The sequence below is a fragment of the Callorhinus ursinus genome, unplaced genomic scaffold (genome assembly GCF_003265705.2).
Source record: "Callorhinus ursinus isolate GAN/ISIS: 27379988/994484 unplaced genomic scaffold, GSC_fseal_2.0 scaffold39, whole genome shotgun sequence".
Classification (NCBI taxonomy): domain Eukaryota; kingdom Metazoa; phylum Chordata; class Mammalia; order Carnivora; family Otariidae; genus Callorhinus; species Callorhinus ursinus.
In genome coordinates, this window is record NW_027397101.1 from 7,946,800 (window position 1) to 7,965,146 (window position 18,347).

At 36.8% G+C, this 18,347-nt stretch overlaps 1 protein-coding gene across 6 annotated transcripts in view; it reads left to right on the forward strand.

The window, feature by feature from the left end:
• The window catches only part of IL33 (interleukin 33), a 42,940-nt gene extending 31,842 nt beyond the window's left edge, over positions 1 to 11,098 (forward strand). For 5 of the 6 annotated variants that reach the window (XM_025887922.2, XM_073880743.1, XM_025887924.2 and 2 more), the window contains 6 exons: positions 2,613 to 2,738; positions 3,284 to 3,409; positions 4,741 to 4,848; positions 5,658 to 5,708; positions 6,902 to 6,999; positions 8,345 to 11,098. In XM_025887922.2, the coding sequence (XP_025743707.1) occupies positions 2,613 to 2,738; positions 3,284 to 3,409; positions 4,741 to 4,848; positions 5,658 to 5,708; positions 6,902 to 6,999; positions 8,345 to 8,542 (707 nt within the window). In that variant the 3' untranslated portion in view covers positions 8,543 to 11,098. The remainder of the gene's footprint in view (positions 1 to 2,612; positions 2,739 to 3,283; positions 3,410 to 4,740; positions 4,849 to 5,657; positions 5,709 to 6,901; positions 7,000 to 8,344) is intronic. The other variant, XM_073880745.1, reaches the window with a different exon arrangement.
• Positions 11,099 to 18,347: the final 7,249 nt, after the last annotated feature.

Genomic DNA, 18,347 nt, shown 5'->3' on the forward strand with positions numbered 1-18,347 from the left:
TCAACACTTTTCCTGCCCTGACAATCTAGTTTCCTTATGGATATAGCCAGAAGTCACAATATGGGAGCCTTGGGGCAGATCCATCCAGCAGAAACATTTTATTTGGCCTGAACCATAAAGTCAAATGCCACAGATCAATCAAGGGTAATAAGCAGTGAGAAGAAAGCTTGGAGAAATAGGTGTTTGGGAAAGAAATGAAAGATGAGTGATTCACTTATGTAGTTCCCCTTAGGCTCAGCCATAGTCTGGCTCTCTCAGTGGCAGAACTACGTAAGATTTCCAGGCCCCTTCCCATTTACTCACCAGAAATGCGTGAGGGGTTTCATCATGCTGTTGCTATGATGAAATTACTTATGAGAATTTCCTCACAAGCCATGCTAAGACACTGCTTTCAGACATCAGGCAAGATAGAGACATAGGAAGTGACAACAGTCCTTACATAAGCTTGACATGGCCCTTTGACCCCAGTGAGAACTCTCTCCCACAGAGTCCCCAAGGCCATGACAGCTTTGTGTTTCCCATCTGAGAGCACAACCATTACACTATACTTTCAGCTGCCCCAAACACCAAAGTATACCTTCTTCCAAATTCTCCCAATGTGAAGTATCTTCAATACTTCAAATGTAGTCACCCCTTTATATATTATACCCAGTGTTTGTCCCACTAGATGCTAACACCTACATCACTGTCTTTAGCCCCTGTCTTCTTCCACATCCATAATCCTTCCTCAATATCATGACCCTTACTTCTAACTACACCCAAGACCCACATCCTGCTCCCCAGAGAGTCCACTCTCTGTATTAGACATGATTGTCAGTCATGTCCCATGGGATTCTGAATACAACATAAAGATAAGTATGTAAGGAATGAGCATCCTTATAATATCATCTTATGCCCTTTAGGTCTGGAGAGACAATGTGATGTAGTTAATAAAGTATTGTCTTAGATTACTCATTAGGAGACCAAGTTCAGTGCTGGCTCTGGTATAGCTTTATAAATTTCTTTGCAATTGTAAAAGCACTACCATAAATATGCGATACTATAGCTGATATTTATAAGCTGTGATGCAATGTTGGGAAGTTCCAGGGTAGATGTGAGTATAATTAAGTGGTTTTTGCCCTGTTCAGACAGTTGAAGAGACTTAAAGGAAGATGTCCATCTGAATTGGAGGCAAGATATAGATAATTCAAAACGATGGCTAATAAAATTTACTTAACTTTGAAAAGCATATGAGGAAGACAAATCTTTTAGAAAATTAAAAAAAAATCATAGAATGGATCCCAAATAGTAACTATTTTCATTTTCTGAATTACTGTGAGTGAAAAACTGAAATTTGGCTGTGTTATAGAAATTTCTTAATAATTCATTTACTGTAATGTTAAAAGTTGAGGTGCCATGACTCAAGTGTTACGACTTTCTTTTCTGTTTGACCTGAAAGGCTTTTATGAATTTCCAAGTAGCAAATTTAATTTTTTACTTGAGACCTTTTCTTTGACTAAATGAATAAAAATTACTAAATAGGTGATTAAATACTTATTTACTTTAACTGATTTAATTTGTATTTATTATGTTAGTTCCTAAAATTGCAGATAACACACTAACATTTGACGAGGGAGGCAAGAATACTCAAAGAAGAAACAATAGTCTCTTCAATAAATGGTGCTGGGAAAACTGGATATTCACATGTAAAAGAACTCACAAAAACTAACCTGAAATGGATTAAAGACTTAAATGTAAGACCTGAAACCATGACACTCCTAGAAGAAAATATAGGGAAAAAAGCTCCTTAACATGAGTCAGTTATTTTTAGCATCAATAAACTCTAGAGACTATAGCTGTCCCTCTAAAATTATTAAAAGTACATTCTAGATAAGTAAAAAAGATTATAGACTTCATATGACCATAAAAGTTCCCCCTCAGGCAAAGACTGATGTATGTTGGATGTAGATCTACACTCCCTTATATAGAATTCTGAAAACCAAAATTTTTCTAAAGACCTAAAATTTTTCATAACTCATTTGGTGATAAAATATGATCTGAACTTACATGACAGTTAAATCCTGACCTGAACCAACATGAGGTGTTTATTTCACTTTATGTAAATTTTCCTATATTTCACTATAAAATCAATAATTAATTTTTGATTATGTGAGTACTGCCCTAGTCCCTGCTGGGAGTACTATATATATATGTATATATAGTATATACTCTACATGACAATTCTAAAATCTAAAAAACTGTGAATTTTGAAACACATTGGCCCCAAGATTTCTGATGAGGTACTATAGACCTTTTTTTTAGCAAACATATTTTTTTTTTAAAGATTTTATTTATTTACTTGTCAGAGAGAGCGCACGCATAAGCAGGGGCAGCAGCAGGCAGAGGGAGAGGGAGAAACAGGCTCCCCGCTGAACAGGGGGCCCAATGTGGGGCTCAATCCCAGGACCCTGAGATCATGACCTCAGCTGCAGGCAGCCACTTAACTGACTGAGCCACCCAGGGGTCCCAAAACTGTAGACCTTTAGTTACTTTCTTGGTCTCCTACACTTAGGGTTTGTAAAAGGATAAAAATGGATGGAATGAAACAGTATCAAAAATTTTCAACTGTTTAGAATCCCAACAGAAAGCTGAAGAAGTTTGCCAGATGTATTTTATGCAGCTGCGCTCTGGCCTTATCATAGAAAAGACAGCCTGTTATTTTAGGAAAGAAATCACCAAAAGGCATCCACCAAGAACAGGTAAGGGGAAACTACATTTCCTAGTAATTCTTCAATATAGTAATGGGCTTCTATTTGCCTTTATTTACCACATCTTGGATATGTAATTTTTTCCCTTGAGCAAATTTTCCTTCTGAAAAAAGTAAGAATGCTGAACTATTTTCTAGCCATTTTCAAAAGGACTATAAAGAGTTTTTATAGCATGGGAGAAAATGGTTATGTTATACTATTAAGTGAAAACACAGGATATAAAATTATAAATATATTTACAGTATTTTTAAGTGTTTTTTTTTTATTTAAAGGAACTAAACTAAAATGTTAATAGCAGTTGTTTTTGGGTGTTGAGACCATGGGTAACTAGTTTTCTTCCACCTGGGCTCCAACGGGTATGCCCTACTGGGGTATAAGTGTGCCAGGAAGTATTGATCCCTTCAGATTATGGGGTGGCTAAAGCCCTGGGGTCAGTCCCAGCAAGCAGCTTTGACTGGGAATCCTCCAATGGGGGTAAAGAGATTTGGGCAGAGTGGATACTGACAGTCCACTCCTACTCTCTCCTTGTCCTACAGCTGAAAAGTACAAAGAGCACCATGTGGTATTCACTGCTTGTCATCAGCAGCTAAAGAAAGACTTTGCCTGTGAGGTACCTATGGTCCAGAAATGTATTGGAGCAACTAATATTCCAAGTATCCAAGGTATGACTGGTGATGAGGGTGGTGTGGGTGTGAGGAGGGAGGTAAGACACAGGACCAATGCCACTCTAGGAAGAAGCTCCAAGTCTATGCCTTCTTGTATAACAGAAACTTCTGTCCATTTGCTGTCCACATACCCATTTAGTGGTATTCAAACTAGGTACAGAGTAGCTACTCTAACAATGAATGTACACTTTATAGTTAGCCCTCCATCATTATTTTGAAATGCTTGTTATGGATTAGAATCCCATATACATTATTCCTGGGGAAAATATGTTATCCTTTGGGGGAAAAAAAACCCACATGTCCCCCCCCAAATTTCAACATTTTGACAATGAAAGAAAATTAAGAACTATTATATTTTTAAAATAAAATTTCAACTCTTAAACATTTTAAATGGTTGTTCAAATGGCTTTAAGTTGCATTGCATCAACTACTCGTGCAAATAAAGTCCAAACTGATGGAGACCATCAAGAAGTGAAGAGATCATTATGAAACTTTGAACAGGAATTGCATGTTGCCATTTCAAGCATAATCCTGATATAAATGTCTTAAGTTCCCAGAAGCAAACTGAAGTTTCTCATTAGGTATTTTTAAATCATTTTACTTTAGAAGTTCCATATACAGACTCAATATTTAACATTCTTCTGTTTTGTATGTTATTTTTCTTAGCACAATTCTATAAAATAAAGAAAACATAATAATTTTTTCTTAAGGACCAACATAGTTAGTCCCTAATTCTACACCAGTTTACCCCAGCATGCAGTAGAAATATTCTCCTTTTCTACGTGTGCTGGAACATTTTTTTAAAAGTTGGGAATACTGCTCTAAGTGTCTCTGTTATTTAGCCAGAGGACAGAATGGTACTCACACTTACACTCTCCAGGATTGTTGGAAGTCTCTGAATAACTCCACACCTTACAGATGGGTAATTCATTTAACCATGTCTATCAAAATACAGTCTCCTTATCCACAGTCCCCCTGACCATAAGAAGCAAGGAAGCAGAGGTTTCCTCAGGCAAAGTCTGTCAGTTTTCCAGCTTCTTTCTCTCCACCAAATCCTCCCATAAACACACTAATGTGACCTCCTATGGTTTTCAAGCAACAGACTAGTATCTCTAATCCCATTCAAATGGCACACCTTATCCTTTGAGCTACATTAAGCTTGCACCAAAGGCTTTTATCTATCCAACAGTGGTGGGCAAAGTGCAGCTCAAATTGGAAAGAAAAAAAGCAAAAACCTTTAAGGAAGCATTTATTTTTAATTGATGAAAGATTGTTCATGGGAACAAGTGTTTTTGAATTTTTAATGACAAGCTTTTCACTTGTTACAGAATATTCTGCTTCCCTGAGCACATACAATGACCAATCTATTACTTTCGTTTTTGAGGATGGAAGTTATGAGATCTATGTAGAAGACGTGGGAAAAGACCAAGAGAAAGGTAGAATATTTCCTTTTGTCTATAATGATAGTATGATGTATGTATGATGTATGATGTATGATGATGATATAATGATGACTAGTAAAGTAAAAAACAAATTTACCAAGGGCCGCCTGAGTGGATCAGTCAGTTAAGTGTCCAACCCTTGATTTCTGCTCAGGTCATTGATCTCAGGGCCTTGGGATCAAGCCCCATATCAGGCTCTCGCTGCACGTGAAGCCTACTTAAGATTCTCTCTCCCCGTCTCACTCTGCTCCTGCCCCTCCAGCTCAATCTCCCCCCCCTCTTAATAATAATAATAATAAATTTACCAAACCATAAATGGTGGATTACTTCAGACATGGCAAATAAATTTCATGCTGTGTGCTAACTCCAATGCATTGGCAGCAGATGCCTAAATACCACTAAGCTGAGGAGAATTCAGAAGCTTAGTCAGGGTTTATCAGGGAAGAATGTTGATATTGAGAAGTGGTATCTGTTGTGAAAGATGGAAAGAGAGACCACACATAGTTTCTATTGTTAATGACCCACTAGATCTTTCCAGCCTTATCAATATCACCAAAGTACAACTTAAAGTAAAAGAATATACCAGTGCTATGAACAACATATTAAATATTTTAATAGTGACTCTGTTAGAGAATTCATCAGAGCATATTCATACATTTTTGAGACCTTTCTTAAAATCACAAAAGTTTTGCTTTTATTGATATATAATAAGAGGATATTTTCTGCTATTATGTATATGTTGAAATTGAAACCTTTTGATAAAATTGTAACTCACCAAAGGGATTTTATGCATTCTCTTTCAGATAAGGTGTTATTCCGTTATTATGATTCTCAATCCCCCTCTCATGAAACAGGTAATTTGGAGGGCTGGGCAGCTGTAGTGCTTGAATTCTTGAATTTGGGGTAAGGACAAATCCAAAAATTCTCCATGAAAAAGGAAGGCAGTCTCAGAACGTTCTCTCCAGCCCACACTCATGGTAAAATCTTAGATTCTTAGAGGATTTATTCCACCCATCCTTTGTACAGCTTAATAATTAGGATAAATGTTTACATTTAAAAGAGATTCAGAATAATAGTGGCTTAAGCTACACAAAACTTTATTTTTATCTTAGCCAGGACTGGAATAGCAGTTCTGCTCAACAGGTTGTACAAGGACCCAGCTCCTTCTCTGTGACTCTGCCAACATCTACATGGTTCAAGATTACTTGCTACCATGACAATGCCCAATCAGCAGGACAAAGGAAGACAAAGGCATGAATTCTTTTTCCCTTTAAGGACAAAACCTTGAAGTTGCACCTGACACTTCCATTCACCTCTCATATTGGTCAAAACTTAGTCACATTGCTACACTTAATTACAAGAAAACAGACTGGGAAATGTTCTATTACACAAGAAGGGGTAGTTGGATATTGGGAGACAACTATCAGTGGGTTTGCATGCAGACAGGGAAGCTGACACCCAGAGAAATACCCAATAGAGTCACAATTCTACAGTTAGAAACCATATAAGAAAACTAAGGAGCTTAAAATTACCCCCAAATTGTCCAATGATTCTTTAGTTTCATTTGGGTACAAATACTTCTAAAAGACATATGGGTTAATGAAGCAATTATTTTACATCATATCTTGGACTCTTTTCCTAGGTGTTAAATTCATTTAAATTAAAATGAGTTAAATTTTTAACTTTATAATTTACATTTTTTTAAATTTTATTATGTTGTTAGTCACCATACATTACATCATTAGTTTTTGATGTGGTGATCCATGATCCATTGTTTTCGTGTATCACCCAGTATTCCATGCAGTACGTGCTCTCCTTAATACCCATCACTGGGCTAACCAATCCCCCCTTCCCCCTCCCTTCTAAAACCCTGTTTGTCTCTCAGAGTCCATAGTCTCTCATGGTTCATCTCTCCCTCCAATTCCAAGCCCCTTATTTTTCCCTTCCTTCTCCTAATGTCCTCCATGCCATTCCTTATGTTCCACAAATAAGTGAAACCATATGATAATTGACTTTCATTTTTTATTTACATTTTTTTAATTGCAAGGTGATGGTGTTGATGGCCAGACATTATTGGTAAACTTGAGTCCTACAAAAGACAAAGATTTTTTGCTGCATGCCAACAACAAGGAACACTCTGTGGAGGTAATAGAAATATGCCCTTAACTGTCTTAACTGACTCCACTCATTTGTGCAGATTTGGGTGTCTGGCATATTTCAAAGAAGAAGTTTTGTTTGTGCTATTGTACCTAAAACACAATCAATTACTACAAATAACTTGCTTCTGGAGTAGGAAAGGGAGGCAAACAGCATGTATAGCCTTGTTACTGAAAGTCTGATCTCTGCCAGCAGTGCACCTGGGAGTTTGTTAGACACTCAGAATTTCAGGCTTCCTCACAATTGAATCAGAATCATAATTTAATAAACCTCCAAGATATTCATAAGCACATTAAAGTTTGAGAAGCACTGCTATACAGAATGATCTCAAATCCTTTCTACTCAACTTTAGGAACTACTTTGTTCTTCCAAGAAGTGTTTCTTGATAAAATATAGTTTTCTTAGGCAAATGCAAAAATAATTTTACACTCTGACCCTGCTAAAGGGAAAGTCATAAACATTTCCATATGCCAAGATTCATAATGTTACAGTGTTATTACAAAAAATGTAAATAGCAGTATAATATTGGTCATGATGAAAATTTATAAACATCTTCAGGAACAAACAAGCCAAAGATAGATACCAGGAAGAAAACATAAGAGTATAATATAGATGACAAATGACATAAATACAAAATTATAAATCTAACTAATACAACATGTAATGTATTAACATAAACACTGGATGGTAACCAGCATCTTTCTTAACAAACATTCCTAAATGTATATAACAGTGTTGGACATATATAACTACCTAATAATATGAGCTGACCCCATACAGAGCTCTATTACATGCCAAATACTGTGCTAAATGTTTTACAAGCAGTCTCCTTTAATTCTTGCAGTAGTGCCATAATAGAGTTGTTGTACTGGTCAAATATTACTGTAATACAGACCATCCCCCACACTTACTGGCTTAAAATAATAATCACTTACATAATTCACATACGTGCCGATAAGTTGCAGGTTGACTGATCTAGAAAACTGATTAGACTAAAAAATTGAGGTTTGAGAAGTAAAGCAATGTACACACATCTTAGAGATAGTACATGGCAAAAGTTGGGCACAAATCCTGAGCTGCTGCATCCAAATCCACTCACTCTAAGCTATAATGTCTCTCAACTGAATATCAGTGAGTCAAATCAAATCACCCCCCCCCACTTCAGTCCTCTACCAATTTCTTCCTACTCCGCCACTCCCATCCCCTACTTAGTAAGCAGCCTTGCTAGAAATATTAAGTTACACCTATTCCCCTTTAGTTTCTAATGCAGGAGGTAAGGTTGACTTTGGACTTCCCACTTACATGCTGGTTGTTTTCTTTCTTGTTTCCTCAGCTACAAAAATGTGAAAATCAATTGCCAGACCAGGCCTTCTTCCGCCTCCATAGGAAGTCTTCTAAATGTGTTTCATTTGAATGTAAGAACAATCCTGGAGTGTTTATAGGAGTAAAGGATAACCACCTTGCCCTAATTAAAGTAGGGGACCAAACTGAGGATTCGAGTATAGAGAATACCATATTTAAGCTTTCTTAACTTAATGTGATGAAAGCTGTGGAGCCTGGGTTGGGTAGCCCAAATAGCTACTGCTGGAGAAAGGAAGGATGAGAGATAAAAAAAAAAAAAAAAAAAACATTTAAGGGAAATGGAGATTACTTAGTATGCTCTAGAATATTTTTCTTATTATTTGTATAATATATTTTTATAATCCTTCAGTTCTGTTTTTTATTACCCTTTGTCTCTCTACATATTCAAAAGTGTGTTGTTAAAGAAACCTCAGAAAATATACAACCTGACTTTTACTTTTTTCTACTTTCAGTCCAGAAAGCTCCATATTTAGAGCTGAGACCTCTGGGGGAAAGCAAAGGCCTTAATCCAAGTTTCATTTTAGAAGGGATCAATTTTAAAAAGCTACATAGAGACATAATTTTCCCTGGTTCAAAACAAAGTTTCCAACACTAGAGCTGTTGGTGAAAAGACAGTCAGATCTACTTAGACTGACCATTTCACAGATGGAATAAAACACCAAATTTGTTTGAAGATGCCCAAAACTGGGACCCTTGGGTGCGTTTGGCTCAGGTCATGATCCCAGGATCCTGGGATCAAGTTCCACATTGGACTCCCTGCTCAGCCAGGAGCCTGCTTCTCCCTCTGCCTGCCACTCCCCCTGCTTCTGCACCCTCTCTCTCTCTCTCCCCCTCTCTGAAAAATAAATAAATAAAATATTTTTAAAAAAAGAAGATACTCAAAACTTCAGATACCTACAAAGGTAGGCAGATAATATGAGAAAAGCCAAAGATATTTGAAAAATTAAGAAAAATAAATCCAGTATTTGTAAAGTAAGTAATTTTACATCTAATTATTTCATTTTTAAAATGCTGACTTTCATAGACTGAGTTAAATTTAGCAAGGCATTCCTACATTAAGAAGTGAAATAAATTTTAGTTCAGACATATAATTGAAATCTTTGGGAATATCTAACAAACTACATACCATGGTGATACCACAAGTCCTCTAATCTACTAGAGCCTAGATGGGACACAGAATTAACGTTACAATATCAATAACTGGCTATTCCTTATGTTTGTGGTATACCATGTCCTCTGACACTATGCTCCAGGGATCTATGACTTGATATACATGTCACCCTGGACAAAATTTCTTCTAATCCTTTCTTCCCAGGTGTACAAGTGTTTTCTTTGTCCAGCTTCCTGATTAGCCTGCTTACTATGGAATATTTATTTGCCTTTTCTTCCTTCTTCATTTCTTTTGACCAACTGTGCTCTTGATATACATTTTGTGTCTCCTGAGCTTCATTCCATATCACCTGACCTCTAGATGCCAACATCTTTTTCTACTTTGTCTACTTGATGTAGAATTTCACATAAACCTACTGATGACAATATTTTTTATTAAACATCTTTGTGTTTTACATTACTAAGGTAGTAAAATTTATACTCAACCATATAATAAAATGTTTCAACTACTGAAGGAATAATTTTTGCTTATTTTAAAGCCTTAAATTCTACTATAACTTTTTCATAGGTTTAATACTGACAATAAATGATAAAACTAATAACAGTACTTATGAAGTACAACTTCTTCTGAAAGTGTAGGCTTTTTAATTTCTAATTTGTTGAGATCATTGGATATAATGCTGGTGGAACATAAGATTAAAAAGGCTAAGAATTACTGTGTGAGGGTAAACAACTGTAAACAACAATATATCTTTCATTACATTGTCAATTTTATTAATGGAGACAAAAATAAAAGCAAAATATATATCATCTTTTCTGAAAAACACTAAATGTTGACCATATGCATCTGTATGTTATACTTAAAATGATTGTTTTAAAGTAACCAAATATATTGATTACATTGTTTAAGTTCTTGAATAAGTTGCATTTTTTAAAAGTATGTGAGGTATTAATGATTTTATGATAAAATGACTATTCTGAAATGTTTAAGTCAAAATAAGCATATTTTAATCCACTGATGCTGATATCTGGAGTAGATCATTTGTCTGGTAATTCAAAACTAAGTAAGAGAAGGGATTGTGTCTTTTTCACCTTTGTACTCCCAGTGCCCATTACACTGGCCAGCACAAAGGACCAATTCAGCGACTTTTACCTGAGATCAAACAGCCAACATACACTACAAAAGGAACTTTAACATGACTTCTGAGTCAATTATGTATCTTTTAACCTGATTATCTTATTTCTGATGTTCAATTTCCGTTTTAAGAACACTTTCCACCATCACTATGGTGAGTATTGTTTTATTAAAATATACAAATGTGCGGTGGCCTTTTGCCACTTATTTTCATGTGTTTTGATGGTCCATAACACACACATTACTGGAAAGAATGTGTTCATTTCATTGTATCAGAAATAACAATTATGGGGACGCCTGGGTGGCTCAGTTGGTTAAGCGACTGCCTTTGGCTCAGGTCATGATCCTGGAGTCCCGGGATCGAGTCCCGCATCGGGCTCCCTGCTCAGCGGGGAGTCTGCTTCTCCCTCTGACTCTCTTCCCTCTCGTGCTCTCTCTCTCTCATTCTCTCTCTCTCTCTCTCAAATAAATAAAAAAAAGAAATAACAATTATGTCAAAACTTGCTTTTCCCTCATTTTATTTATATTTGTTAGATTTTTATGTATTTATTGGATACCTTGAAATACTGTTAAGAAAATTTTATTTGAATGAGTAATGTGGCTTAGAATTGGAAAAGAAAAGTAAAAGTTGAGATTCAGGGGATTTGGAAAGAAAATCGCTAATTAGAATGCAACAGCTTAATTAAAGTCTAAAAAGATTGACTTATAACCCCCACATCTGCAAAACAAGTCAAAAAACAAAAACAATTTCAACTTTTGTGCCTCATACCAAGAAACTGCATGATAGATAGAGAAATCTTAAGCTAGAGTACCCACGTGGGAATTGAACCAGGCTTGTCCTTTCCCCCATCATACAATGACCTGTACAGCCCAGAAATCTTGTCCTCTAGCATTTGCTCCTTAAACACATGCCATGTATATTGGACTTTGCTAAGTACCATGAAGGCACAAAACAAAACAAAAACCTAAACTATGCTCCTTGTCCACATGGAATTTAAAACATGTACAATTATGTATTAAAACTCCAACTCTGCAGTACACAGTTGCACAAAGGTAAGAGACATCAATGTGAGTTTTTCATTAAAGAAAGAAACAGGACTGAAAACTCTATCCCCATACCCTAGGACCCACCCACCCTGATTGATTCATATATCCGTTCTCAAGGTCATATTAAATAGGTTCCCTCTGCAGATCCCAGGCAAAAGGAGGTCAATTCAGTTGCTCCAAATTCCTTAATAGTTAGGGTTGGGATTAGGGGGCTTAGGTATCTGAGAAACAGATGCAAGAGATAGAAGTTAAAGTCAATTGGTAGAGTTAGAATCAATGAATTGCTTCCTGTTGAGATACCAAGATATTTGTCCAAGTCCAATTATAGTCCCTAGCCCATAGGATACTCCCATAAGAGAATACATGAATCACTACCCAGCATATTAAAAACATAGGTTTGCCAGTTGAAAATAGAGCTACCATACGATCAAGCAATTGCGCTACTGGGTACTTACCACAAAGATACAAATGTAGGGATCCGAAGGGGTACGTGCACCCCGATGTTTATAGCAGCAATGTCCACAATAGCCAAACTGTGGAAAGAGCCAAGATGTCCATCAACAGATGAATGGATAAAGAAGAAGTGGTATATATACACAATGCAATATTATGCAGTCATAAAAAGGAATGAGATCTTGCCATTTACAATGATGTGGATGGAACTGGAGGGTGTTATGCTGAGTGAAATAAGTCAGTCAGAGAAAGACATGTATCATATGACCTCACTGATATGAGGAATTCTTAATCTCAGGAAACAGAGTTGCTGGAGTGGTGGGGGGTGGGAGGAATGGGGTGGCTGGGTGATAGACACTGGGGAGGGTATGTGCTATGGTCAGCGCTGTGAATTGTGCAAGACTGTTGAATCACAGATCTGTACTTCTGAAACAAATAATGCAACATATGTTAAGAAAAAAGAAAAAGAAGAAGAAGATAGCAGGAAGGGAAGAATGAAGGGGAGTAAGTCGGAGGGGGAGATGAACCATGAGAGACAATGGACTCTGAAAAACAAATTGAGAGTTCTAGAGGGGAGGGCGGTGGGGGGATGGGTTAGCCTGGTGATGGGTATTAAAGAGGGCACATTCTGTGTGGAGCACTGGGTGTTATGCACAAACAATGAATCATGGAACACTACATCAAAAACTAATGATGTAGTGTATGGTGATTAACATAACAATAAAAATTAAAAAAATAAAAATAAAAAAATAAAAACATAGGTTTGCCTCTTGCGCCGTTAGTGGGAATGCAGACTGGTATAGCCACTCTGGAGAACAGTATGGAAGTTCATCAAAAAGCAAAAAATAGAACTACCCTATGATCCAGCAATTGCACTACTAGGTATTTACCCAAAGGATACAAAAATACAGATTCAAAGGGGTACATGCACCCCAATGTTTATAGCAGCATTATCAACAATAGCCAAACTATAGAGATAGCCTAAATGTCCACTGACTGGTGAATGGATAAAGAAGGGGTGGTATTACCACCCCTTCTTTATCTACACACACACACACACACACACACACACACACACACACACACAATGGAATATTACTCACCCAGCAAGAAAATGAAATCTTACAATTTGCAATGATGTGGATGGAACTGAAGTGTATTGTGCTAAGTGAAATAAGTCAGAAAGACAAATACCATATGATCTCACTTTCACATGTGGAATTTAAAGAAGAGAACAGATGAACATATGGAGGAGGAAAAGAAAAAAAAGGAGAGGGGGAAAAAAACCATAAAAGACTCTTAAAAATAGAGAACAAACTGAGAGTTGATGGAGGGAGATGTGTGGGGGATGGGCTAGATGGGTGATGGGTATTAAAGAGGGCACTAGGTGTTATATGTAAATTATGAATCACTGAATTCTACCCTTGAAACCAATATTGCACTGTATGTTAACTAAAATTTAAATAAAAATTAAAAATAAATAAAGAGATTATCCTGGCTTATCAGAGTGTAGTGAATGTAATCACAAAGATCCTTTAAATGTGGGAATAGAAGGCAGAAGAGTCAGTCACATTATGGTGTGAGAAAGACTTGAGTAAGCCATCACTGGCTTGGAAGATGGAAAGGCACCATGAGATCAAAACTGGGGACAACCTCTAGCAGTTGGAAAAAGCAAAAAATGAAAAAGAAAAGTCTTCTCTAGAAAAATATTAAAATATCTGGAACATATTTAATTATGTTTTAAAATCTCTGTAATGTGGTACTGATGAAGGAATGGACAGATAGATGAAAAGAAAAACATTTTGTGGTCTCAAATGCATGTGTAAATTTAATATATGATAAAGGTGACATCTCAGTTAAGTATGGAAAGAGAAATCTTTGTAATGGAGGTATTGGGTTAATTGGATATCCATAAGGGCAAAAATAAATTGTATTCATGAATCATACTGATACTAAGAGAAATCCCAAATGGGTTAGAGATCCAAATATAAAAAGTGAAATGATGGAGGGAATCATGGTAAAATCTAACATCTGTTAGTAGTAGAAGTCCTTTGCTAACTATGACTCAAATTCCAGATGCAGTTAATCAAAGTATTGTTAAATTGATTATATGTTTTTTTAACCCATGAGGAGTAAAATGTTATATGAGGAAAATAATTGCAGTTATACCATGAATAGTTAATATACCATATATAGTTTCTAAAAATAGAGAAACAGTCAATAACCCTATAGAAAAAAATAGGACAAGATATGGGCAAGTCACAGAAAAAAAGTGCAAATGGCCCTTACTCCAATCCTACTTCTAGAAATCACTTGTAAAGACACAATTTTATGTGTATACTACCCAAAGCAATCAACACATTTAATGCAATCCCTATTAAAATACCAATAGCATTTTTCACAGAACTAGAACAAACAATCCTAAAATTTGTATGGAACCACGAAAGACACCAAATAACCAAAGCAATCTTGAAAAAGAAAAGCAAAGCTGGAGGCATCATAATTCCAGACTTCAGGTTATATTACAAAACTGTAGTAATCAAAACAGTATGGTAGTAATACAAAAATAGGTAGATCAACAGAACAGAATAGAAAATCCAGAAATAAACCCACAATTATATGGCCAATTAATCTTTGACAAAGAAGAAAGATTATTCAACGCAAAAAAGACAGTCTCTTCAGCAAATGGTGTTGGGAAAACTAGACAGCAACATGCAAAAGAATGAAACTATTTTCTTACACCATACACAAAAATAAATTCAAAATGGATTAAAGACTTAAATGTGAGACAAGATACCATAAAAATCTTAGAAGAGAGCACAGGCAGTTATTTCTCTGACATTAGCCATAGCAATTTCTTTCTAGATATGTCTCCAGAGACAATGGAACAAAAACAAAAATGAATTATTGGGACTTCATCAAGATTAAAAGCTTCTGCACAGCAACAGAATATCCAATAAAGGGTTAGTATCTGAAATACATAAAGAACTTATCAAACTCAACACCAAAAATCAAATAAAAAATGAGCAGAAGACATGAACAAACATTTCTCCAAAGAAGACATACAGATGGCTAACAGACACATGAAAAGATGATCATCATCACTTATCATCAGAGAAATATAAATCAAAACTACAATGAGACACTATACTTGTCAGAATGGCTAAAATCAACAATACAAGAAACAACAGATGTTGGAAAGTATGTGGGGAAAGGAGAACCCTCTTGCACTGTTGGTGGGAACGCAAACTGTTGCAGCCACTCGAAAACAGTATGGACATTCCTCAAAAAGTTAAAAATAGAATTACCCTACAAACCAGCAATCACAGTACTTGGTATTCACCCAAAGAATTAAAAAAAACATTAATTCAAAGGGACACATGCACCCTTATATTTATAACGGCATTATTTACAATAGCCAAGATATGGAAGCAGCCCAACTGTCCATCGATTGATGAATGGATAAAGAGGATGTCACACACACACACACACACACACACACACACACACACACACACACACACACAGAGACTGGAATATTATTCAGCCGTAAAAAAGAATGAAATCTTGCCATTTGCAACAACATGGATGGAGTTAGAGAGTATAATGCTAAGTGAAATAAGTCAGAGAAAGACAAATACCATAAGACTTCACTCATATGAAGCAAAACAAATGAGCAAAGGGAAAAAGAAAAGAGAAAGACACAAACCAACAAAAAGACTCTTAAGTAAAAAGAACATAAGTTTGGTTTATTGCTTACAGGCTGTGCAAATTCAGCAAATTATGTGACCTCTCTCAATCTCTCTATCCTCTGTGAAATGAGGAGTTATCAAATACTGTAGTTGTTTACCTTATATCCATCACCACTATCCCTACTTTCTTACCAACAGAACCTCATTTTGTACTGGACAGCAATATTCCCCACTCAAAATATACAACTTCCCAGAATCTCATGCAGTAGATATGGTAACCATTTGACATGGTTCTGAAACAATAAAATATAGGCAGGATAAGGGGTTGAGAAAAGCTTTTGTAAAGGGGACATATTCAATTAAAGTGCCCCTTTTCAGTCTTTCACCCTCTCCCCCTTCCTCTTACCTAGACATAGCTATAAGGCTGAATGTAGAACAACCAGCTTCTTACCATGAGTCAATGAGAATGGGGAGAAAGGCCAAAACATTAAAACTGGTAGGAAGGAAAGATGGAAGAACCCTGGTGTAGTGAGCAATACTGGTTGTTCTGCCCAAATCCCCTTGTATCCCTTTGTACTGAATTATTTTACTACATTTCTGTTTGTACACCTATATAACCATCACTACCACCACCTTCTATGCTCTTTCAATATCCAGCACTTGAAGCTCTTCTTACAAGGATTCTCTTTATGGTACTGATGTTGCTTTGCCATCTTCCACAGAGAGATGAAAGTTTCTGTAAGTTTGCATTCCTCCATCAGCCTCACAAGGCTTTTGAAAGTCCTTGTCTTAGGTCAAACAATTCTGCCTTAAACTTCACTCAAAAATTCTTCTATAGACTTCGTGCTGAAGCTACCACCCCTGCTCTGCCCAATTCCCTTATCAGTCTTTCTTGGGAATAATTCTTTTTTTTTCTTTTTTATTGTTATGTTAATCACCATACATTACATCATTAGTTTTTGATGTAGTGTTCCATGATTCATTGTTTGCATATAACACCCAGTGCTCCATGCAGTACGTGCCCTCTTTAATACCCATCACCAGGCTAACCCATCCCCCCACCCCCTCCTCTCTAGAACCCTCAGTTTGTTTTTCAGAATCCATCGTCTCTCATGGTTCGTCTCCCCCTCCGACTTATTCCCCTTCATTCTTCCCCTCCTGCTATCTTCTTCTTTTGTTTTCTTAACATATATTGCATTATTAGTTTCAGAAGTACAGATCTGTGATTCAACAGTCTTGCACAATTCAAAGCACTCACCATAGCACATACCCTCCCCAGTGTCTATCACCCAGCCACCCCATCCCTCCCACTGCCCACCACTCCAGCAACCCTCAGTTTGTTTCTTGAGATTAAGAATTCCTCATATCAGTGAGGTCATATGATACATGTCTTTCTCTGATTGACTTATTTCACTCAGCATAACACCCTCCAGTTCCATCCACATCATTGCAAATGGTAAGATCTCATTCCTTTTGATGCCTGCATAATATTCCATTGTGTATATATACCACTTCTTCTTTATCCATTCATCTGTCTATGGACATCTTGGCTCTTTCCACAGTTTGGCTATTGTGGACATTGCTGCTATAAACATTGGGGTGCACCTACCCCTTCGGATCCCTACATTTGTATCTTTGTGGTAAATACCCAGTAGTGCAATTGCTGGATCGTATGGTAGCTCTATTTTCAACTGTTTCAGGAACCTCCATACTGTTTTTTTTTTAAGATTTTATTTTATTTATTTGAGAGAGAGAGAATGAGAGATAGAAAGCATGAGAGGGAAGAGGGCCAGAGGGAGAAGCAGACTCCCCACTGAGCAGGAAGCCCGATGTGGGACTCGATCCCGGGACTCCACGACCATGACCTGAGCAGAAGGCAGTCGCTTAAACAACTGAGCCACCCAGGCGCCCAAGAACCTCCATACTGTTTCGCAGAGTGGTTGCACCAGCTTGCATTCCCACCAACAGTGTAAGAGGGTTCCCCTTTCTCCGCTTCCCGGCCAATGTCTGTCGTTTCCTGACTTGTTAATTTTCGCCATTCTGACTGGTGTGAGGTGATATCTCATTGAGGTTTTGAGTGGGATTTCCCTGATGCCGAGCGATGTTGAGCAATTTTTCATGTGTCTCTTGGCCATTTGGATGTCTTCTTTGGAAAAATGTCTGTTCATGTCTTCTGCCCATTTCTTGATTGGATTATTTGTTCTTTGGGTGTTGAGTTTGATAAGTTCTTTATAGATTTTGGATACTAGCCCTTTATCTGATATGTCATTTGCAAATATTTTCTCCCATTCTGTCGGTTGTCTTTTGGTTTTGTGGACTGTTTCTTTTGCTGTGCAAAAGCTTTTTATCTTGATGAAGTCCCAATAGTTCATTTTTGCCCTTGCTTCCCTTGCCATTGGCAATGTTTCTAGGAAGAAGTTGCTATGGCTGAGGTCGAAGAGATTGTTACCTGTGTTCTCCTTTAGGATTTTGATGGACTCCTGTCTCACGTTTAGGTCTTTCAACCATTTGGAGTCTATTTTTGTGTGTGGTGTAAG